Source organism: Natator depressus, chromosome 1, assembly GCF_965152275.1.
Source record: "Natator depressus isolate rNatDep1 chromosome 1, rNatDep2.hap1, whole genome shotgun sequence".
Taxonomy (NCBI): Eukaryota; Metazoa; Chordata; order Testudines; family Cheloniidae; genus Natator; species Natator depressus.
In genome coordinates, this window is record NC_134234.1 from 111832763 (window position 1) to 111857030 (window position 24268).

At 41.3% G+C, this 24268-nt stretch overlaps 1 protein-coding gene across 1 annotated transcript in view; it reads right to left on the minus strand.

The window, feature by feature from the left end:
- The window catches only part of LOC141994216 (E3 SUMO-protein ligase RanBP2-like), a 66437-nt gene that overhangs the window by 15463 nt on the left and 26706 nt on the right, over positions 1 to 24268 (minus strand). Inside the window, exons 14-20 of the mRNA XM_074964418.1 lie at positions 21891 to 22028; positions 21670 to 21816; positions 20611 to 20793; positions 20446 to 20529; positions 14215 to 14353; positions 13906 to 14003; positions 8644 to 13348 (exon numbers count right to left, since the gene is read on the minus strand). Of these exons, the coding sequence (XP_074820519.1) occupies positions 8644 to 13348; positions 13906 to 14003; positions 14215 to 14353; positions 20446 to 20529; positions 20611 to 20793; positions 21670 to 21816; positions 21891 to 22028 (5494 nt within the window). The remainder of the gene's footprint in view (positions 1 to 8643; positions 13349 to 13905; positions 14004 to 14214; positions 14354 to 20445; positions 20530 to 20610; positions 20794 to 21669; positions 21817 to 21890; positions 22029 to 24268) is intronic.

Sequence of the window (24268 nt, forward strand, 5' to 3'; positions counted from 1 at the left end):
AACACTAAGAAAGGGATTTAGTATGAAGAAAGAAATGTGTCCTTCCAACATCAACACACAATAGTACATACTTAGGTGTCACACCATGCTTTTCACTAGGCATAAAGCTAGAGTTGCCAACTTTCTAATAGCAAAAAACCAAACATCTTTGCACCGCCGCCCGCTGATTCTTCAAGGCCCCACCCCCGCTCACTTTATCTCCCCTCCCTTGCTCTCCCCCACCAGCTCATTTTCACTGGGTTGGGGTGCAGGATGGGGTGAGGGGTTTGGCTGGGGGTGCAGGCTCTGGGATGCAGGAGGGGGCTCCAGGCTGGAGGTGTGGGAGGAGGTATAGGCTCTGGGCTGGAGGTGTGAGCTTTGGGTCTGGATGTAGAGTTTGGAGTTCAGGATGGGGCTCCAGGTTGGGCCCGAAGGGTTTGGAGTGCATAAGGGGCTCAGGGCTGGGAGGGAGTAAAGCCTCTAGCTGGGGGTGCAGGCTCTGGGCTGGGTGGTTCGGAGTGCAGGAGGAGGCTCCGGACTGGGGATGAGGTGTGGTAGGGGATGCAGGCTTCAGGAGAGAGTTTAGATGTGGGAGAGGGCTCAGAGCTGAGGCAGAGGATTGGGGTACAGGATGGGGCGTGGGCTCCGGGAGGGAGTTCGGATGCGGGAGGGGGCTCAGGGCTGGGGTGCAGGAGGGAGCTCAGGGCACTTAACTTGGGTGGCTCCCCAGAAGCTCCTTCTGACTCCTATATGGAGGCATGGCCAGGCCAATGGGAGCTGCGGGGACAGTGCGCGGAGCCCCCCGTGGCTGCCCCTATGCCGAGCTGCCGAGCATGCCGGCAGCCGCATAGAGCTCGGTAGGGAGCCTGCCTATGCTGCCAACCAGACTTTTAACAGCCCTGTCTGCAGTGCTGACCAGAGCCGCCAAGGTCCCTTTTCGAGCGGGCATTCCAGCTGAAAATCGGACACCTGGCAACCCTACATAAAGCATGCTTCAGTCTTCATGGTCCTTACTTCTGTTTATTTTCATCACACAACTTAAGTTAGACTCAACTGCTGCATGCATTTTAATTTTTAAATTTAGAAAGCTATTTAAATAGTAAAGTGAAGGTACTTTTGGCATACTGAGTACTATGAATTTGAGCAATGGAGCATAATTTTATTAAAATCCACTTTTAAAGATGCAAAAGTGTAAGAGAATAGTAGATAACAAAACTTGGCATGCAATTTAGTTCTGTCTCTAAATTGCAAGTGTAGCTTTAGCCACCCCCATTCCTTGTTCTGAGACCCCCCGGTCCCTAATTACCCCCAGGACCCCACACCCTACCCAACCCCCCCGCTCCCTGTCCCCCGACTGCTCCGACCCCTATCCACACCCCCCGACTCGACAGGCACTCACCGTCAGCGGTGGGAAGCAGAGCAACGCGGCCCCAGCCTGCTCCACTCCGCCAGCTCCCAGCCACGTCGCTCCGCTTCTCGCTGCCAGTGAGTGTGGGGAGGTTGGGGAAAGGATGCCCCCCGTACTCACCGGCAGCGGGAAGCGGAGCGCCATGGCTGGGAGCTGGCGGAGTGGAGCGGGCGGGGGCCAGGCTGCTACGCTTCCCGCTGCCAGTGAGTGCGGGGAGGTTGGGGAAAGGACACCCTTTGCACTCACTGGCGGTGGGAAGCGGAGCGACGTGGCCTGAGCCATCTCCGCTTTCCTTGCCTCGGCCCCAGCCATGTTGCTGTGTGTGCGCACGCGTGTGTTGGGGAAAGGTCCCACACTCACCTGTGGTGGGACGTGGAGCGACATGGCCTGACTTGGCCCCAGCCATGTCGGGGTGAGAGAGAGTGAGTGTGTGAGAGAGAGAGAGAGAAAGGTCCTGCACTCACCTGCAGCGGGAAGTGGAGCACCGCGGCTGGGAGCTGGCGGAGTGGAGCGGGCTGGGGCCGGGCTGCTCCGCTTCCACAGCTGCCGGTGAGTGCGGGGGGATCCCTTCCCCTAAACACCCTCCCCTGAGCGACATAGCGGGGTCTGGGTCGAGGGAAACGGAGCGGGCTGCTCCCGGCCCCCCACTGCTCCCATGGGCCACTCTGGGACTGCAGGGCCCCAAAAGTGCCGCCCTACAGCTCCTGCCTCCCAGATCCTGGGGGGTGGGAGCCCCTGATCACCCCCGAGACCCTCTGCCCCATATCCAACCCTTCGGGCCCGGCCCGGCACCCTTAACACACTGTTCAGAGCAGCGTGTCAGAGCTTTACCGCGTTGTACGCAAACCCGCGTTATATCGGGATAGAGGTGTATATCCTTTCAGGCTTTTAGATGTTACAGAGATGACATCTCAATCCTTAACTGCAACAGTCACTGCTCATCACTGAAACTTGGGCACCCCCGGAATTACTCTGTTTGTCCAGATCTTACTCTACTTCCACTATAGTATTAGCACTAGTTTAACACAGCTTCCAAAGAGCAGTGCAGATGAAACCTAAAGAGTAGCTGCTGCTAGACAAAGTTTCCATGTGCTTTGCGTGTTCTAAAAAAGGAGAACAGTTTGCATAGCACATCTTTTGAAGATTCCCTCCCTCAAAAGAGTAATTAGTTCAAGAACTGATCAAGGCTGGGTTTAAAACCATAGCAGTTAAGAGATCCAAGTACCAAAAACATCCTACTTTTTAGTCCATGCTCCAACTACTCAAATAGAGCTACACCAAGTTTCATACTTGACATGAAAGTTTACTCTGAGCAAGCCCACCTCAGGATGCTTCAGCACAAGTGCTCATCAGTCATATCTGGTTAAAAACATGGTTTGTTGTAGGGTTATAGTGAGATTAACTCTCAAAAGAGAATGAAGAATTTGGTACATAACACCTTAGAGGTGTGTCATCAAGAATAAAGCTGAGGAAGAGTGGGAAAGCTCATGCTGCTACTGGCCATGCAACACCCATTCTATGGCTAGCTATAGCATTTTAGTTCCAGTGTTGCCAATCCAGCATCTTTCATGAGCACCAAGCTTCCAGTAAACCTTCATTAAATCCAACATGCAGAAAACATACACTACTTCCATGCAATAAAGCAAGTAATGAAATAAGTTCAAGGTACACAGTAGTGTACTAAAAAGAAAAGTCTGTTCAGATTAAGCAAGATTGTGGCCAAAATCATCCAAGGAGTCCAATATTTGCTTGGCATCATTGCAACATCCTAGTATTCCAATTCCCACTTCCCAAAATGCATAGTTCAGAAGACAAGTTACAAAACACGTATTGCAGACAACTGACAAAATTTAGCCAGATTTGGTTGTTTAGAAGAGTCAGTTTGTCCTTGTTTCATATTTTGCTATTAACATTCCAAAATCTGATTTTCCCATTATATGAATGGACATAGCTGAGCTATTTAAAAACAGCTATGAGAAATTTTATATGCCACTGTTTAACTACCACAAAACCAAAATTAGATTCTGAAGACTGAGCAGATACAAGGAAAATAATTATGATCCATCAATAGTGTTCATTTCATAACATTAGAAAAGAGGCATTATTCATCCAAAGCAGCTCTCTACTGCTGTCCTAGCATTTTGCTTTTCTTTTAACTTACTGATGTCAAGAATAGGTAGAACTAAATATCGGAGTCTGGACTGCTAGTGTTTGATAGCTGTGAACTGATTTTTTAATGATACTGAAGATTTTGTAGACCTAAAGATTAATTGAGTTTTCTCTGTAAATACTTTGATATCATTAGGACACGTTACTGAAAGACTCAGAGGCTGGTTTCTGGATGGCTTATATTAACAAACATCCTTGCTTCGCTCTAAGGGTGATCATTTTGGCAGAGGGGTTAGAACTACTATGTTCTGTTAACAGTTAAATTTTTCTAGAGAGTTGCCTTTTTCCAAGGCTGGAAGGAAAGAGCTTGAGTTTCTACCTTGATTCTAAAAAGGAATATCACCATCAGTAATCCTTGACTACATTTTTAATGGGTTGGATTTGAAAGGCAGATTTCAGGCATGTCCTCTATTAATTCCCTCCCCCTCACATCAGATCAGTACATCTGAAGGCTCAGCTGTAGTCAAATGAGGATTTTGATATTTTTTCATATCAATTTTTTAAAAAGAATAAAATTCACACCATATTTCCAAGGTCTGTAATGCAGAACAACCTATTGAACTAGATCTTGTAGAGTGTTATAGTCTCTACCTGTGGAAGTTAAGAACAGTTTGAAACTTTCAAAAAAATATATGGATTCTTTGTGTTTTCCATGTAACAATTCACCTTAATGGAGCATCACAAAAGTAAATTTTGAGGTAGAAGCTTCATTTTAAGATCAGGGAATATTTTGTGCATCTTAATCCAGTGAATGTGAGATCAGAAAGCGTTTACTATTTTAGTTTTTCCTCTTTTACAAACTAATCATACCAAGTTATGGGAACTCAACATTTTAAAATATCAACTGCACTATATATTCATCACTTTTTCCTCTGTAAAGGAAGACGATTAAGGGCATAGCTACATTTGAAGATGTAGAGCGCTTTGAGTTAAACCAGCCTTCGGAGAGTGCAATTGGGGAAGTGCTGCAGTCTGTCCACACTGATAGCTGCAAGCGCACTGGAGTGGCCACATTAGCAGCTCTTGCAATGCCACAGAGAGTAGTGCACTGTGGTAGCTATCCCAGCATGCAAGTGGCTATAATGTGCTTTTCAAATGGGGGGGGGGTGGAGTGGAGCGTGACAGGGAGTGTGTTGTGTGTATGGGGGGGGGAGAGGGTTTTTGGGGGGCTGAGAGCATGCCAGCATGCTATCTTTTAAGTTCAGACAGCAGCAGACCCCCCCTCACCCCCACCTCTCTCTCACACAGCATTCCACACTAATGGCTTGCTTTGTCCAGGAGCAGACAAGCATGCCGGCTGTCAGAAACAGAGCTTTGAAAGGGCATATCCGCATTCCTAAAGCGAGTTCAAAACAATGAAAAGAGTGGCCACCTGATTTAAGAGGATTATGGGACGTTTATGGAGGCCGATCAAAGCGCAGTAATGCAACACCTCGTTCACACTGACACTGCAGCATTTCAGCTGAGACACACCAAGCGTTAGGCTTCTGGTGGAGGTGGATTACCAGGAGCGCTCCAGCTACAGAATCCAGGCACTCTACGTGCCTTGCCAGTGTGGATGGGTCATGAGTTAGGGCGCCCAGGGCTGCTTTAATGCGCTCTAACTTGCAAGTGTCAAGCCCTAAGATAACAAAGAACAAATTTAGCCGGGGGAAAAGAATCAAGAATATTTACTTTACCTCACAAACAACAAATGAGACTAACTGAAGGTTTTCAATTTAGAATCTGATTAAATTTAGAAGTAGCAATATTGTTCTTTTAATAAATAAAGAGTTAGTATTGATGGAAGCATGTAATATACCTTTTCAGATTATAATGATGGAAAACACTTTTTGGATGCTATAGGAACTAATAGTGTTAGAACAGTGAGAAGCATTTGTTTTATGGAGACAACATTTGACCAAGTTTTACTTAATCTAGGTAGAACTGCCAGTATTTAGGTTATACCATGCATTTGTTGTAAGATCTGGTTATACATATTTAGTACTGAGGACTGTTGCAGCACTCAAGTATAAGATATTCTCGGTGTATCTTTGTATTTTTTTAAAAAAACACTGAACAATGTATACAGCTTATCTATAGTTATATTATTTTAAAGGAAAAAAAATAAAGATTCCAAAAGTTCTCACCAATTTGGTTAATTCAGCAAGTAGTCAGACACATAACAAAAGTCTATTTTTTAAAAGTTAGGTGCAGAGCAACTCCTTACGCAGCCACACACTGGGTGAGTAGAGAGCACTGGACTCCCAATCTCAGAATGTGACTTAATTATGAAAAGGGCCAGAAGTAAACAACTAGGCGACCAGTGAGTGAACTTTTGAACACTTCCAGTAGCAAACAGGTAGATTCAATTCAGACACTAGCTTGAAAAACTCAAGAGTTCAGGAGATCTGCCTCTGCCTCCCATTTCACAGATGCTTATTTTTAAGGATATACAGTTCTTACTGGCTAGACACTGGGAATGGAACTGAGCCAGTTTGAAACCCTCTTCATAAGGAATTCCAACATCATCCTGAGCATACTCCGTGAAATTTCTCATACATCTTCTCATCTTCCTAGGGAAGATTTTAGCAAGCAGATCTGGAGTTCCTATGGTAAATTTGAAGCAATACAAAAGCCAAAAGTCTATGAAGTAGAGCGCTCCAAGAGCGCCACTTGTGTGAATTAAAAAAACCCCTAAACTAACAGAGGGTAGGGAGACATTCTTTTGCTATGACAGGTACAAAGTCAAAAACACACTAATTCTAACTACTGCTCTTCAGCATGCATATTAAATTTGTGTAAATTTTCATACCATTATATAGCCAACTGCTTTGCCACAACTGGGCAATTGTCAGTACCAGCTAAAGAGTGATTTCATCACACATTCAGTGCAGTGTGTAAATACCTTTACTATCGGGTTGGAAGGAAGGTGTGCTGGTCCAAAAGGCCATTGGATTAGATTTAAAAAGACTAAAATTAAATCCTAGAAAATAAATTATGTGGGTTTAAGTGTTTATTTGGATTTTTAGAGGGGCACAAACATATCTAAGTTCTTAAGTGTATATCTCCAGTATCTAGAGATCACAATCAGCTAATGAATATTTGCATTGCCTGCTGTACCTGTTTATCAATCTACTCAATATATGTAAACAAGCAGCAGCTATCAAGTTTTTCCTACCAGGATACTTTACTACATAGATCAGCATACTTGTCATAATTCTGAAATCCACTTTTAGTCCAAAATTCTGCATTGTCCATTTTTTACTGCAATTTAGTCAAAGTATTTCTATTTAACAAATTGATTTGACTGCTCTTCCCCTCCCCCCCCCCCCACTTTTAAATGCCAATACAATCATATGCTTCATATAATATTTTGGGCCCTGCCAAATTCATGGCCATGAAAAACGAATCATGGACCATGAAATCTGGTCTCCCTCTGCATGAAATCTGGTCTTGTGTGCTTTTACCCCACGCTATATAGATTTCACAGGGGAGACCAGTTTTTCTCAAATTGGGGGTCCTGACCCAAAAGGGAGTTGCAGGGAGATCACAAGGTTATTTTAGGGGGGTCATGGTACTGCCACCCTTACTTCTGTGCTGCCTTCAGAACTGGGCAGCCAGAGAGCGGTGGCTGTTGGCCAGGTGCCTAGCTCTGAAGGCAGCGCCCCGCCAGCAGCGGCATAGAAGTAAGGGTGGCAATACCATACCGTGCCATCCTTACTTCTGTTCTGCTGCTGGCGACGGATCTGCCTTCAGAGCTGGGCTCCTGACCAGCAGCCACTGCTCTCCAGTTGCCCACCTCTGAAGGCAGCACTGTCGCCAGCAGTAACTAGGGTAGCAGTACCGCAACCCCCCCCCCCCCCAACAGTAACCTTGCAACCACCCCACAACTCCTGATTGGGTCAGGATCCCTACAATTAGAACATTGCAATTTCAGATTTAAATAGCTGAAATCATGAAATTTATTATTTTTAAAATCTGATGACTGTGAAATTGACCAAAATGGACTGTGAATTTGATAGGGCCCTAATATGTTAAACATTATTAGCTATATAATGCAATGAAATATTCAGTTTCTACTGTAAAGTTGTACATGGCTATTTAAAGGTGAAGCCCAAGAGTTTGCCCAGCAGAAGATACAAATAAATCAAAGTTATATAATTTATTCTGTCTGCTAAGACAACAGAGCAATACCAGGATTTGTGCAGCCTCTTCAAACCAGACCTCTGAAGTGACTGGCTGTGGGCTGCACTTTGATCTCAAGAGACTGGAGTCAAATTTCATATACCATAGAATTGTCTTCAAGCAGGATACTTCCCTGACAAATATTTCACTCTGCTGCTGAAAAATTTAGGAATCAGATAAAAAAAACAGTAAGACGAAAAATCTAGTTTACACCATTCTACTAATACCACCTAGTCAAAATACATCAGCAGCACTCAAGTTTTTATGTTATGGCAGGTTTCAGCTAAACCACTGTGCCTCTCCATAAAGAAATGGAAACCAAAGTTTTCAAACATTATTGTCTAAAGACAGGTCCCTGCATCTGTATTTAAGTACCAAAATAAAAGCCATAATTTCAGAAGTGATGACAGAACAAGGAGTAATAGTCACAAGTTGCAGTGGGGGAGGTTTAGGTTGGACCCTGATATTCTGTGATTTTAAGTGCTGACAAGACTACCTACTTAGGTACAAGTCTAACTTATGGATTCCGGTTCCAAACTTTAGGCAACCACATTTGAAAATTTTGGCCCGAGTGCATAGGTAATTACTAGCTCATCTGAATTCCTAGATATGGGCAGAGTTATGCTGACCCAGCACAATAGTTCAGACATCCCCTGCCCCCCTCACCATGCACAAAGAGAACAACTGTAAGCGAAGGACAAAACCATAAGATTTTAAGCTAAAGAGGTATTTGCAAGAAACATGAAGTTTGCATTCAACCACTGAAGAGAACACTTTACTCTTATTACAGGGACACAATTTACAGTATTTTCATTGCAACAAAAAGCCACTAACTGCTTTCCATGACAAATTTTTCAACAATCTTCTCAAAGTAAAACAACTTCTTAGTATAAATAGTTGCCAATTTGGGCAACGCTTACCTTTTTCTAGTGTTTTAAATGTGTAATTAGAGGATTCTGCTGCTGATGTAATCAAGTAATTTTCTCCCTGGCTGTCTGTAGGCTTCTGATTGGCAGTGTAGCTTTCCTGAGGCTCAGTTACTGTGAGCTGTAGTTCTCTCTGCATTATGTTTTGAGACACTGAACTATCCTCTTCATTTTTACTTTTTGAAGGAGAGTTAAAGCTGAAACCGAATAGAGATCCTGTAGCTGAAGTATTTCCAAACGTGAATGGCTTTGATTTTTCACTACTGAAAATGCTCTTGACCGATTCTGAACCAAATACAAACTTTGGAGGAGAAACCACTGTTTTTGTTGGTGTTTCAGAAGTGCTTGACATCTCTGAAACCTCTACAGTCACATCAGAGGTATCACCATCCTGGTTCAGATCAGTTCTCTCCCTGGTGGTCTCCTCCAGTACAGCTACAGCAATTCTGCCACATGGAGACTCTCTTGGTGTACTGGCACGTGAAGAGAGAGGTGTAATCAAGGTGTCTTTTTCTTGGGCATGTTTTGCTTCATCAAAAATTTGCTTAAATGACTCTGCAACATCTTGTAGTTTAAATCGCACAGCTAAGAGCTCTACTTTTCTTTCCCCATCTGCAAAGTCACATGCAGTCCATACCCAGGCTCTTTCAGTTCCTTTCATCTGTTGCATGTTCATGTCTGGTGTTATTCTATGATTGGCACAGAGTTTTAAAACCTGGTCTCTTCTCATTACAATACGAACTTGTTTGTTGTCATAATTCTGCAAGATCTTTATATCTCCAATACCTCTTTCTTTCCATTGATTGGCATCTTTATCATATCTGTAGAGTTTAGCTCTATGACTGAAGACAACTTGCTCATTTTCTTCACCACTTGCCACTTCTACAAGGTCAGGTAAAGGCACCACAGGTTCAAAGTACTGTCCATCTCTTTCTTCTTCCTGAGTAAGATCAGACTCTTCATCTGTTCCTACAGACAACCTGCTCTGATTTTGTTTGGCAGGAGACTTGGATGGGCTCAAGGCAGATTTGAAACTAAAATTAAATCCTGTTGTAGATTCCCCAAATCTAAATAGGTTTTTTCTCACAGGGCTACTTGCCAGAGGTGAGGCATACACAGAGCTACTTACACTATCATCCAATGCTTCTTCACGTAAATCATAGTTATCCCACTCCAGAGTAGGCCCAGTGCTTTCAGCATGTGGCTTTATAATTAAATCAGAAGTACTACAGGCTGAAGCTGAGTTTTTATTCTCTTCTTCTGTCAATTTAGTTTTATCATCTGTCAAGAAGGTTTTGAGATCTTTCAACCCACTTTTCATTTCTTCTGCTTTCTGTATGAGTTGAGCTGTTCTACCAGTATCCACAAGTTTATGTGGGGTCTGCAGTGGAATATCCAGCAGCAGCCTCTGACACTCTTCAAACTTCTGTTTGAACTCCTCAGCCTGCTCTGTCGTCTTGAATTTAGCTGCCAGTTGCTCCAACTTTGCATCTCCATCAGAAAAGTCACTGGCTAGCCACATCCATGCTTTGTCTGAACCAGACAGAGATTTCAAGTTCATGGTAGTTGTTATCCAGTGGTTTGCACATACTTTCAGTACCTGTTCACGTCGCATTAGCATTCTTAGTTTGCCATTAACTTCATTTTTAAGAATTTTCAAGTTGCCAACACCACGTTCTTTCCACTGACTTGTTTCTGGATCAAACCTAAATAGTTTTATTCTTTGTGAATAGAGCACGGTCTCATCCTCCTCCCCGGTCACTAATTCCACTTTTTCAGGCATCTGGACTACAGGTTCAAAATGGATATCATCATTGTCCTCTGTCTTATATGCATCATCCTCCTTCTCAAGATCAACAGAAGTATCAGCCTTGTGAGCCACTTTAGAACTCTGTGAGGAAAATAGCTTTTCACCTGCACCTGAAAAACCCTTGAAGTTTGGATCTTTTACACCAAACTGACATTCTTCTCCAGAAGTAGTTTTTGCAAGGTCAGCAAAAGTGAAAGTGCTGCTATTCTGGCCAAATACTAAATCACTGTTCTGTTTGTTAGAGACATTATGAGACTGGATTCCAGTTACACCCTTTGAGGGAGTCTCCTTTTTCTCTTTTTCATCACCACTGTTTAAGAAGCCATTGGTACTTTCTTTGGGTGGCTCATCCTTTCTTGTGATATTTTTACTAAGCTCCTGTATGCCAAATTTAAATCCACCTGCGGGCACAGGCATTGAAAAGCTAAATCCTTCTTTTCCAGATTTAACTTCAGTATCTGAAGGAATCTGAAAGTTGAAGGAAGAAGGTGCTTTTCCTTGTTCTGCATGGCCAAATTTAAAACCTTTTTCAGAAAGGTCACACTTAAAACCTGTTCCCAGTTGTCCTCCAGCAGGTTCAGAGAATTTGCTTTTAAGGGCAAATGTAAGAGTTGATGGGGTGTCAGCAACAGGCTTATTACTTGGATTTGGTGCTTGACAAGCTGCGCAGGTTACTGAAGAGCCTTCATTTCGTACCAAGCAAACATTGCAATCCCATTGCCCTTCCTTTCTAGCGAAGAGTCCCTCAAATCCACTTTTCTGGGGTTTACTTGCATCAGTGGTAGAACCAACTTCAGGAGTAGGAGATGCCTGAATAGTAGATGTAGACACATTAGACTGATTTGGTGAATTGGGATTCTGACAAGCAACACAATTTACAGCTCTTGCTTCATTTCTGATTAGGCACACACTGCAATCCCACTGACCTTCTTTTTTAGAGAATGCAGCTCCAAAATCATTGTGTGTAGTCTTCGGAACATCTCCTTGGCCACTTTTAAATGAAGCTTGCTGACCAAATACTGGCATGTTAGTTCTATTTGGATTCTGGCAGGCAACACATTTAGATGTAGTGGGCTCGTTTCTTACGAAGCAAACATTGCAATCCCAGTGACCTTCTTTTTTAGCAAAAACTGATCCAAATTTATCGTGTGTGGTATCAGTGTTGGGTTTGAAAGCTGCTGAAGTTTCAGGTAATGGTACAGCATGCATTTCCTTGTTTCTTGGATTCGGACTTTGGCACGCTGAGCAGTTCTTATCAGTAGCTTCATTTTGAACCAGACGCACATTACAAGCCCACTGATCTTCCTTCAACATAAACTGTTCCCCAAATCCACTAGTAGTACATGTGGATGGGATTTCCCTACCAAAAGAAAAGGATATCGGTGTAGATGTAGCTGATGTAACTGTAAAACTGCTTTTGCCATCAGGTCCCTTTACAGAACTGCTTGTATTTTGGATCGGAACCTGGCAAGCACTACACTGGGAAGTAGTTAAACTGTTTTTCACTGAGCAGACATTACACTGCCACATCTCCTCTTTCTTAAACTGAAATCCAAAATTCAGGGTTCCAGGAGTAGTTTTGCAAGGCTCCTTGCTATCCTGATTTGCTATTTCTCTTGTAGTCCCAACACTCTGAATGGCTGGTGTACCAACATTTGATCCCGAGGTTCTCAAAATATTCTGCACCTCTTCAAACTTATGCTTGAAAAGCATTGCTTCCTCTGGTGTTTTGAATCTAATGGCAAGCTGCTCAGGTTTTGGAAACTCATCTGCATAATCTAAAGCATGCCATACAAATGATTTGTCTGAACCTGCGTTTAGTTGCAGTTTCATATCTGTATTTATATAGTGATTTGCACAGATTTTCAATATTTGCTCCCGCCTCATGAGGAGCCGAATCTTCCCAGATATTTTATGCCTTAGTATTTTCACATTTCCAATGCCCCTTTCTTTCCATTCTTTAGATTCTGTGTCAAAACGGAACAGCTTTGCTCTGTTGCAAAAGAATTCCTCTTCATCTTCCTCACCTGTCTTTACTTCAACCTTGTCAGGGAGTGGCACTACAGGCTCAAAGTGTGGACCATCATCATCATCATCATCAGCACCATGGATGCTTCCTCCATCAGTTTCATGACTTCTATTGGCCAGATCTGAACTTGGGGTTCCAAACACTGGTTTTCCAGGATCTTGGAAATTGAATATGTCACCCTTGCCAAAACCTGAAGTTTTAGGTTGGTTTTGTCCCATATTTTCTGTAAATGAAATGCCTGAAATATTTTTGTTACCAAAACTGAAGGCATTTCTTTGGCCAGTTGTATGATCATGAACTGTTCTTTGCCCCATGTATCGATCATCTTGTAAAGGTTTATCCGATGTCAGAAGACCCAAGAGGCTTTCACTGCTATTAAAAGCTGCACTGGGGGGCTGGCCTACAATCTGAGGTGATGAAAATGTAAAGTCTCCATCATTAGATTTGAAATTAGAGTTAAATTTAAAAGTGGTTGGTTGAGTTGATTGTGCAGGTGTTGTGAAAGAGGATTTTGTTCCTTCTGCTGGTACAGGCTGCCCAAAGGTAGATTTCCCAAATTCTATCACCTTTGATTCTGCAGACTTTGGAATCAGAGGACCAACTGAAGGTTTTGTGAAATAGCCTGGCTCAGGCAATGGTGGATTTGTGCTCGCTTGTGGAACACTGTAATTATAATACTCATCACCACCACGTGGAGACAGAAGTCCAGTAGCAGGAGAATCAAAACGCAAAGAAGCGCCATACATTTCTTGGGAAAATATGCAGGCAGAGGTGTTCTGCAGTGGTGGTGTATGCATTGGCTGTTGATAAGCATATATATGTTGTTGAGGTGTAAGCCTGTTCACGCCATAGACTGGAGCCTAAAAAAAGAAAGATTATTATTTTCTATTTGTACTATGGTAGTGCCTGTACAAACATAAGACAATCCCTGCCCTGAAAAGTTTGTTGATGTTTTTGTTTGTATCTTTAAAATGTATAGACCTTAATATTAAGTGAAGCAGAACAGTTACAAAGATTTGCTTTTTATAGAAACACCTAGCTGCTTGAGAAGATACTACTTGTTTCTTCTCTATTCCTTCCTACTACTCCCAAAACTTCTTCCCATCCTACAGAGAAATAGATCTTAGGTATTGTCAAAGTTTCTCTCAGTAGAAGATATCATAGTGAGCATATATACTTCAAATACGAATGCAAGAGATTGCTCTTGACGGTTCACCCCCTCCCACACCACCAGAATTTGAGGGGACTCACTCAGTAGGTCATCCACATTTGGGCTTTAAGCATAATCCACGTAAGTGTGAATATCACACAAGGTTATCCCTAAAAGTCTTCATTGGAAGAATCAGTTTCACATATAGAAATTGAAAACTGATAAAGACTGTAGTTCAAAGCAGTAAATTAACAGATCTCTCCTCACCTTTGTGGGTGTTACATTGGTAGCAGCTGTTCTGAGAAGATACTGAGAGTTATATGCAGGCGACTGACTGTAGTAGACTGATGGGCCAGTGGTAGCAACTAAAAGAGAAACACAAGACTGTAATTCTATTTTGCCATTACCCAAAAGAGAACCATCTTCAAAAGGTAATGCTTTTCAACAGAAAGGTATTTTTAAGCTCATTTGCAGTGTTTAAACCTTAAATGCCTAATTTATAGCAATTTTAGAGGCTGACCAAGGTCTTCTGAAAACAAGATACAGTAACTGATTAAACTCTCAACACCAGTTTACCTGTTAGTGGAGCTCCATGAAAGTTTTGTGTTCCCTGATAGCCATCTGACATTGTATCTGTGCCATAGCCTTCAGCAGGCCACCGATGAGATGACAAGTTTGAGTTGGAATTATTGAGTTTCATTTCATGCATCTCATTCTATCAGGAGACAGTATTTATATAGTTTACATTAAAATTAAAAAAAGACAGGTGTAGTTGAATATTAAAACAGATGTTTATTTTGAGATTAATACTATCTATGCAAAGCCTTAAAAATTCTCAGTTTTACTTTGGTGTTTACCAAACACTGACTTTTACCCTTGACACCCAAGCCTCAGTTTGGAAGGAAGAGATTACTATAGCTGTTTTTGTTTATCATATACAGCAATTTACACTGAAGAGGTTTCTTTGTATGAATTAACAGTCTACTACTAAGCCAGTACACAAAACCAAATACGCAGGTAAAAAAAAGTCAAGTACTAGCAAAAAATGAATTGAATACACCCGAAGTGCCATATTCAACATTATATAAATATCTAAATCTTCCAGTCACAGGAAAAAACACACATTAGTAGACTAAAAAGAACAGTTCTGAAACAAGAACAGCTAGAGACAAATCTTTTGTCTAAAGTCATCCTTAGAGAGGAGCCAAAGGATGAGCTTTTACTTGGATATCTGCCCTTGCCCTTGATTTTTTTAGCAAATATTGGTAGAGGATGCTCAGGTACACTGAAATATTTTTAAGTTATATACTAGCTGAGTTAATTATTTTTAATCTTGAAGTGATGCAAAGACAGGGAACCAATAATATGCTCTCCAACACAGAAAATTTACTAATGTTGCAGAATAACTTTTATTTGCCTTATAGTAACGATGTTGTCATCCATGTGGCTCCCACTTTAGCCAAACAATGACTAACACTGCCCTACCAAATCTGGCATCTGTTCTTGCAGTTAGGCCAAGGACAATGTTTAATGAAAGTAAAGAAAGTACTCTATATAGCTGCCTGGCAAGTTTCAGATTTGGGAATGTTCAGGAAGTGTGCAAAGGACTAGACCCTGTGCTTTAGTCCAGTGGAATGTATTTTAATATTTGGAGGAACAGGTTTTTTATATACACACACTACGTAATCATTTGACATTCTCTGGGACCACTAGAAGCATCAGAGATGGCAATAAAAAGAGTCTGAAAGACTCTCCTATTATAACAAAAGCCCTTTAAAAGGGAGCTTCTCTCTAGGAGAAGGCATGGTGTTTTGGTGAGAAAAACAGGTTAAATGACAGACTGATTCAAACCAAAGTCTAACACTACACAGGGAATAAGTTTGGTATAGGGTCTCAATACCACCTTACCCCCATGGAATGTTTTGTAAAGAGGGTCAGCCATGAGAGCATGTAGTTTGCTGGCCCCTCTGGCAGATTAAAAACAGCTTGAGCAAAAGGAAGTGTGAAGAGCATTCAGGAAAAGGCCAAAAGGAGAGCTCCGCAAGGATCATAAGGACAATGTTGAGATCCCATGTCAGATAATCCCTTTAGAAATCTGGATACCATGGGGTAAAAAAAAAACCTGAATGGACAGATGCCCTATGGAAACTGCTTTAAGGTGGATTTTCATGGAATCAAGAGTCCAGATACAGAATATAGCTGAATATTTTCAATATGGGGGCTCACCAATGGTGTGTGCTTGTTTGCAATTTGCATGGCTACAATAAAAGATGCATCTAAGGCTTTCTGAGGAATAATATTTTTTAGAAATGACTTTTCTGACACTTTAATTCTTGTTTCTGAAAGAAAAAAATTGTTGCTCTTGTTTATGAATTCTCGGTCTTTGGTTTCTAAATGTCTGTAGTTTCCCTGGTCTCAGGCTTTCATCTACGAAGACCTGAAAACTAATGATATGCTATGAACTTTCCACACTAGCATCAAGACATAAAAATTCAAGCACTGTAAGTATTATATCTACTTTCCTCCTTTTACGTTTAACTTTATTTTAATAATCTTCTTCAAACGTTTGCTACAAGTAAGGTTAACACATGGCAAAAATTGTTCCACTATAAAGGTAAGAGGCATCTGTCTCTCCCTCGGAGTCCCTTCCTTCCCCTACCTGCTGCTGCTGCCGCCGCCGCCAGCACTGAGAACCTCTCTTTGCCCTTCACTCCAGCAGGGTGCTTTCAGCCAAGACTCTTCCTGCTGAATTCTTACCTCAGCAGGAAGTCTCTCTGCTGAAGGCCCCTTGCAAGAGCAGAGGGCATAGAGAAGCTCCCAACCCCAGCAGCAATAGCAGCCTAAGACAAACTCACAGATAAAGTGCAGGTGGTTTTTAAGCCTAGATTAAATACCCTCAGTTTAAAAAAAAACAACACCACACCAACCCCCCCCCCCCAAAAAAAACAACCCCCACACAACTAAAGAACAGGCATATTGATTTTTCCCCAAAAAACACTTGTGGCTCCCCCATGAACCCTTTGTGGCTCCCCAAAGGAGCCATGGCTCACTGTTTGGGAAGCATTGCTCTATGGCTGCTATGCAAAGTAGATAAACTAGCTCTCCCTTTGGCTGATTTTTATGAGAAGGGTCCCTGAAGAGAGACAGGGAAGGGGGACTGAAATTGGATGGAATAGCCCTGGGCAATCAACTTGCAGAACTTTTTTCTGTTTTCACAGTCCACGCCTGATGGAAGCAAGCAAGCCAACATCCAAAAGGTGGACTTAGGCAAGGCTTTTGAGTGGTCTGAGAGTGTGGCTCTCGAATCTATCGTCAAACCTGTTGCTTGGAAGTAGGTGCAGACTGACCAACAGCCAAAGCAGTAGTCTCAGCTGTTTCCTCGGCAGGGACTCAAGACTACTACTGAAGGTAGACAGGTGTCTGCCTGGACTGCCCTTACATCTAAAGGGCTTACAATTTTGGGCTGATGTGTAGATGCCCAGAAAACAAATTATGGCCCTAGAAGCTTTCGAGAGCATGCAGTCAGTTGTCCATGCTAATGCAAAGTAATTCTGTGCCCTCAAATACTTTGCAATATTCTTAGCATGCCAGAGGCTTGCAGCCATGAAGCCCTGCGTGTGGTTACAGCAATAGGCATGGCTTTAGTCATCATGTCTGATACATCCATGGTGGTCTGTTGCAATGTTTTAGCTACTAGTTGACCTTCAACAATGATGCTTTTCAACTCTTCTCGGCAGTCTTGTGGAAGTTTAGCTATAAAGGGTGATAGCCTCTCCCAAGCAACACCATTATACTTTGCAAATAAAGCCTGATAATTAGCAACTCCAAGCTCCAGTGAGATCGATAAATCTTTCTTCCAAATAAGTCTAGTTTTTTTTTTTTAAGGGTTTTTATCTTTTGGGGTGCTCTTAGTCTGCTTGGTCTTTGTGGACCATAGAAACCATGAAGGAACCTGGTGTTGGATGTGGATGTGCATTAAAGAAAAACTGCTGGGGTACCCCTAAGGGAGGTTGATATTTCTTTTCCGCTCTCTTAGCCACAAAAGGCAGCATAACTGGCGTCAGCCACCGTGTCTTGGCTGGATTCAAGATGCCTTCGTTAACTGGCAGAGTTATCATAGCTGGAGCAGATGAGTGCAGAATATCAAAAAGCTTGTGAGTTTTTCCTTCTATCTCAAGTGTCTGAGCAATGCGGGAAAGTTGCTTCCGAAATGCTTTGAAGTCATCAGCAGCTGGCAGAGGAGCTGGATAGACTGTCTCCCCAGGAGGGTGATGACTAGTCCCTGGGACACTAAGGGTGCTGCTGGCTATAGTGCCTGTTCCTCCTCTGCCAGCTGCACTTGTTTTTTCCCCTCTCTGCAGACCAGGGGGAAGGAAAAAATAATGATGGTCTGGCAATAGATGAAGAAGGGGTTCCAGACTCCTTATGCTTCCTTAAATGATAGGACTAAGATTAGATCCTGAATGTGGTCCGCAGCATGCTCCGTAGCACCAAGGTGGAGCATTACATGAGGTAAGGCCAGTTCTGATAGGGTTGAACAGGCAACTGCCATGTTTGAGGTGGATATGCTGGAGTTCTAAAGTGAGTCTCTGGTCTGTAAAGAGCGTCTTCTGACCTGTGTGAGAGAAAAGGTGGCTCCCAACTGGATGGAGAACAGGTGTGTCCCAATGATGGGATAAACAGACCTTGAGAGGCAGAGCCAAACCTCAAGGTGCCCCTAGTACCAAGAGGTCAGAAATATATGCCAGAGACATGGTTACCTCCTTTAACATAAAATCAGCAGTTACTGGCAGGGCTTACAATGACAGTACTGATACTGATGTTGATGCTGCCATCAATGTCTTTGCCAGTGTCTGATAGTTACTGCTATTTTCAGTCAGCGATACAGAATGTGGCTTGTACTGCTTTGGTGCTGAGTCAGACTGAGCTGGCATCACTTGCCTCTGTTATGGGATTAGTGTTTTGTTCCCTGAAAAGTGAAGTGTTAGCCTCTCCTTATGGGAAGGAAGGGACCAGTGCTGGGAATCATGACTCGACCACCCTTATCATGGTGAGGAGGTATCAGTTTTTGGAGCAGAGGTGATAGTTGGTACTGAGGTGGTCTGATGCCACATCTTTGTCTGATGGTGCCAAGAATTATTTGCTGGTACGGACTATAGGTGTTGCATAGTGGACGGCAAAGTTCTTTGCTGACACATAGCAGGGCATGGACCAGTTTTTGAAATCTCTTCTTGCTTCCCTCAGATTTTCGAGGAAGCATAGATCCTGATAAGCATCCCTGGACTTCCTTGTTGTTGTTCAGAATTACTGACAGAGCAGCAATCTGGCGCAAGACTCTCACAGAGGCAAAAACAGACGGGTTGTGGCCATCAGTGAGTGGAATTAAACTGTCATAGGATGACAGTTTAAAGCTCGAGGGCTTTCAATCCATCATTTTTCTGTGGATAGAGGTGCTGTGCACCAAGGGAGAAATTAAATGGGCGGGGGGGAGTAGTGGAGGGAAAAGACAGGGAGGAAATTGTTTTGATACAACCAGAATAAAAATAAATTACTGACTAATATTTTGAGTGGGATTAACCCTAACGTAGTACAAGTAGGTTCCACTAAGTGGTAGTGGGCGAACACTGCTAGTTTTATCTCATTGCCATGGGCAGTAAGAGGTAACAGGATGGTTGCAGACACTCTGCCTGCCTTCGGGTGGTGGCCATGAGGACATCCATGGGGCAGCCCAATGGACACCACTATTCAAAAGACTACAATATTGCATGTGTACCTAGACTCAAGTGAGATCACATGGATACACAGTCAAATATGGTATTTTACTTATTAAAAGATTCTAGCTCTTTCCAAATCATTACCAACAGATTCTACTCAAAGATGCAGACCTTAAAAGATTTTTAAAAATTAAATAAAAGGTTGTGCTTTCAAATTTAAACATATCAGCCTTGGCAAAGGGATACTGAAAGTTTAGCAACCTAGACCCAAAAGCTTCCTTATGATAATAATGAAAACTAAATATTTTACACACAAACAACTGCTTGCCTGGCAAGTATAATTTTACAAGGCTAACATAGGAAACAGAAAATTATTCTTACTCATTCCCTATCAGGCCAGCAGCAGTGCAGTTGTTAGGAAAATTATTAAAATATGGAGAAAGGTCAGTGATAATTTAATCACCATTAACTATATTTCAGACAACAAAAATGAATTTCTTGTTTTACTTCTGGACTTTCATAACTTTACTGCTTAAGTGCAATATCAAATAAACTGATTAAAGAACCAATCTGACAGAGAATAGGTTGAACAAATTAAACCCATTTTTAGATGTCAGTACTAGTGACCCCATTCAATGTTAAGTACATTTGAAACTAATACCTTACATAGTGCTTCTGTCCTGCCTCTACAACCATCCAACAAAAGCCATCTTTTTTTTATAATTTTTGGCTTGAGAGGTGTGAAAAGAAAAGTCTTATTATAGAAACTACAAGAGTCTTCTCCTAATCAACAGAATTCACATGCTCAGTGTATGGTCCCACAGAAGGATACCCTTATCTGCTTATGCACTAATTTCATAGATTCTGAAATTAAATTTCTATACAGTGACACTTGCACCCATACTCTTCAAATTATGCAGAGATTTAATCACTTTAATTCCATTGATATAACTGGAAATCTCATCACACACTGGAAGTTTAACTTAACAGTTTGAGCTTTATAATCTAATGTTAACTTTAGTACCAATACAGTGTTAAAAATACTCATCACTACATATTTGTTGATACATTAACTCAATTAGGATTTACCAACCTTAATGGCTTCTACTTGCTGACAGATCATCTGAAGTAAAGACTTCTGATCCTCTGCCCAACGAGGGGGAGTTTTGGGAGAGAACTGAAAGAATAATAATTGAATCTTATCACATTAATTAAAAACAATACATTTCAGAAGAATTTTGTGTGTTATTTGATATACCTTGTAGCTTTTACTTGGTGATAAAGAAAATTTTGTTGGTGATGGAGTGGAGTGTTTAAATTCTGAATCTACAGTTCGGGATAGGCCATTCTTGAAACCAGGACTTCCTTCTTCACCATAATCCCCAAGTTCTTGAATTACTGTTTCCAGCATCTCCTTAACAGTTTCTATTGACACTGGTAACTGGGAGAGAATTGCAGTGCACAAAGAGGTTTAGGGATATATCCTCTTTTTGAGTTCAAGTGCAATTGGAGTAATAAAGCACTATTAGCAAATAGAATTTCATGTAAAAATACCACATTTCAAGATGACTATTCCTCTATCTGAACAAATAGATTCCAAACAATATTTTTACTAATGCAAAACCTGAACTTTCTAGCTTTTAATAAACTAATCTTTCTCAGCAGTTTCCCACGACTTTTGACATTGTCAACTACTATTGTTTACATGACATATTATGACTTATTGTCTCTTCCAAAACTCAATGCCCACTCTGCATGTACATCACTATACATAGGACAAAAATATTAAATGATATAATTCTGCATGAACTTCAGTAGTAAGATTAGTCTAACCAGAAGCAGTATATAAATGTGTCTTTTCCTGATTCATCAGTCCCACTTGAGTATTTGTAAGCAATGACTGATTAGGATTAAGTCAGAGTTAAATGCAGTCAAATATTTAATCTCCATTCTAACCTTGGTCTAATATTTGTCCAAAAATAAAAGTTCCTTTTATTTTAGTTCAAATTCAGAATCTTGACTACAGTATTGATTCACAAATTTTTTTAAATAAAGCTTTTTAAAAAATGTGCATAACAAAATATTTCCAAAATAGAAAAGAACTGTTGCCACCTGCATTTTAGGAACAAACTACACAAAGTCCTTTTAAATGCATAGCTCATTCTTGAACACTGAATTTGGTTTGTAAAGCAAAACACTTCACTGAAGAAAGTGTTAATGCTCTATCAAATTTTGAAAGGATAATTTAAAAGATGAGATTTCCTGCTGACGCAAAGGATTCCATCAGTAAAACTACAAAGCAAACCAAATTACATACCTTCTCAATTACTGAAGTGTCTGTAAAACTTTCATCAATGATCTTTAATAGATAGTCTCTGCTCTTTTGCAGGTGACTTTTGCACTCTTCTTGTTCTTGTGGTGAGAGTGCATCATTCTCAATCTCTTCAGCCTTTCTCTGGAAAATCTAGCCAACAAAGTAGTGATTTTTACCATGCAGCATTAAGAACATAAAAATTAAAATAAAAGAGTTACACCTACTAGTGCAAGATTCCAATATGAAACAACGTTTTTAATAGCTTCAAGTGCTAGCAAAGCATCCTCAGTTTTTCCGTCAACTGCATCCAACATAGCAAATGCTATATATGCCTCCTCTTCATATTCTGCAACCTGAGAAACCTACAAAGAGAAGTTTTGTCAAAAATTTAAAGTAAATATTACATCCTCTAGGCAACTGCTTGATACAAAGTACATTTAACCTCACGCTCTTGGAAGTGCTTTAATAAAAGCATTCCTATTGGAAGTTTATTTCCCCCTACTTTAAACGCTCAGATGCCAATGTGTCCTTTTTGTATTTTTGAGAGCAATTTGATAGTCACAATAATATTTCTAAACACATTTACTGCTGCACAGGGAATACAAGAACAAAAAAACATTTGAGTCACATGAAATTAGCCTGAAAAAAAGTTCAGAATAGACATCCAATGGAATTGTCCCCACTGTGTAACATTTTGAAAAGATGTTATCAACTTTAAAAATACCTGAACTTTTAAGCTGTCTATTGGACTGTTAACATTTAAGATTACTGAAACGGAAAGAAAAATTGTTTACTTTGTGCAGCTGACAGCAATTTGAGTACTCAGTTTCTGTATGAATTTGGGGATAAAAATTATAGGGGGAGCTGTTAGCACCACCTATAACTGTGGGGAATGTCAGGAAACCATAAGATCCTGTTTTCAGTTGCTTATACATTTTGCCAAACTAATTGTTGAGGCTGAAATTTTACATGCTGTCTGCCTGCCTCAGGTGGAATTTTTTGGAAAATTTTTCAACAAAAATGGTCTAGTCATTTCCAAGAACAAGGTTAGGAAACATACATTGTTTTGCCCATGATAAAGAATTCCTTACAACTTTTTCATCCAACAGTTCTAGTTCCTCCATACTTTTGAGCAGGAACTTGAAATTGGGCAGAGGGCTGGCCTGTGTGTCAGAGATGTGCTTTTTTAAGATACCGGTGAAAAACTGCCCAAATCTGGCCAAATTACAAGCCATTAAAAACAGTAGTTTGAATGTGCTCAATGGAGACTTGCTGCAACTTTGCTGCAGCATTTCTTGACAATTCCACCTGTACTGAACAAGCTGAAGTCCAATGGCACAGGAGCTAAGCAGAATTTACCTTGCAGTTTGCCTTTTTAAAAGCTTGGAAATTACACACACACACCACTACATTAGAAGAACATTAAGGTTGCAACTTTAGGCACTCAATTCAGGAAATGCCTTTGCAACCTTAGTTCAGCCCCCCCGAGCATATGTATTATGACACAGTCTTTATTTACATGACCACATAATATTTTTTTCCACACAACCCCTTCCTTGTTCTGTGCTCAGGATGAACACTTCACAATGAACGAGCAGCTATTCCATATTGGTTTTTCCGTATACTTCTTTACTAGACATTACTCAAACTCTGCACTTAATATGGAATTATTTCTTTATGGGCTTTTCCATACCCGTCATAGTATGAGAGTGCTTCACAAACACTAAAGAATTTATTTTCACAACATCCCAGTGATGAGGGGGCTTTATCCCTATTTTACAGATGGGGAAATAAGAGAAATTGAAGTCAAGAGTCCATTAACTTTAGGTGTCTAACCTGAGACGCCTAGAGCATCTCTGGCATATCTTAACGTCTGAATTTTCAACTTTGCAATCTAAATAACGTTCCTTAAACGTAGTTTGTATGTAATTTTTTATATACATAGAAAACTCACTCATGACAAGGGGACTAAGGGACGAGTAGTACCTGAAACCAACTTTAACTTTGAAAGACTAGAGCTCAAGCTGTTGTCCCTTTAAAATGAAGCCTAAAGTTCAGGCTTAAACAGCTTTACAGCACTCCCTTTCTGTCAGACTTCACATACCTTCATGTTTTCAGAGGTGGATACTGTATGTTGGTCAGACACCACTTAATATTTCTCAATTTTTGACTTTCACTATTATGTGGCTAACATGGCCCACAGCAGAGTAAACTTAAGTTTAGGTGCAGTATTGTTTGTTCAAATGATGGAACTCAGTCATTACAGAATTTCAGATTCTGCATGTCTCTGCTTAACTATATATGAAGCATACAGAAATGAGAAGCATTGTGATCCAGAAGAGGTACAGAGTTAAAAAGCAACTAGAGTAGTAGCCAAGAGATCCGTACTTTATTTCCAGCTCCCTAAGTGACGAGACTACATGCTTCAGTCTCCTTATCTGTAAAATAGGGAAAAAAGCGTTTATCTACCTTTAGCAAGGCCTCCCTCGGAGAATGATGGGGAGGGACTACAACATGCTCCCTGGTGGGCTGAACCAGAAGAGCCATGTCTGTTCCGCCGGAAGTGGAAGGGTGGGACAGGAAAGGGAAGTACAAAAGGCAG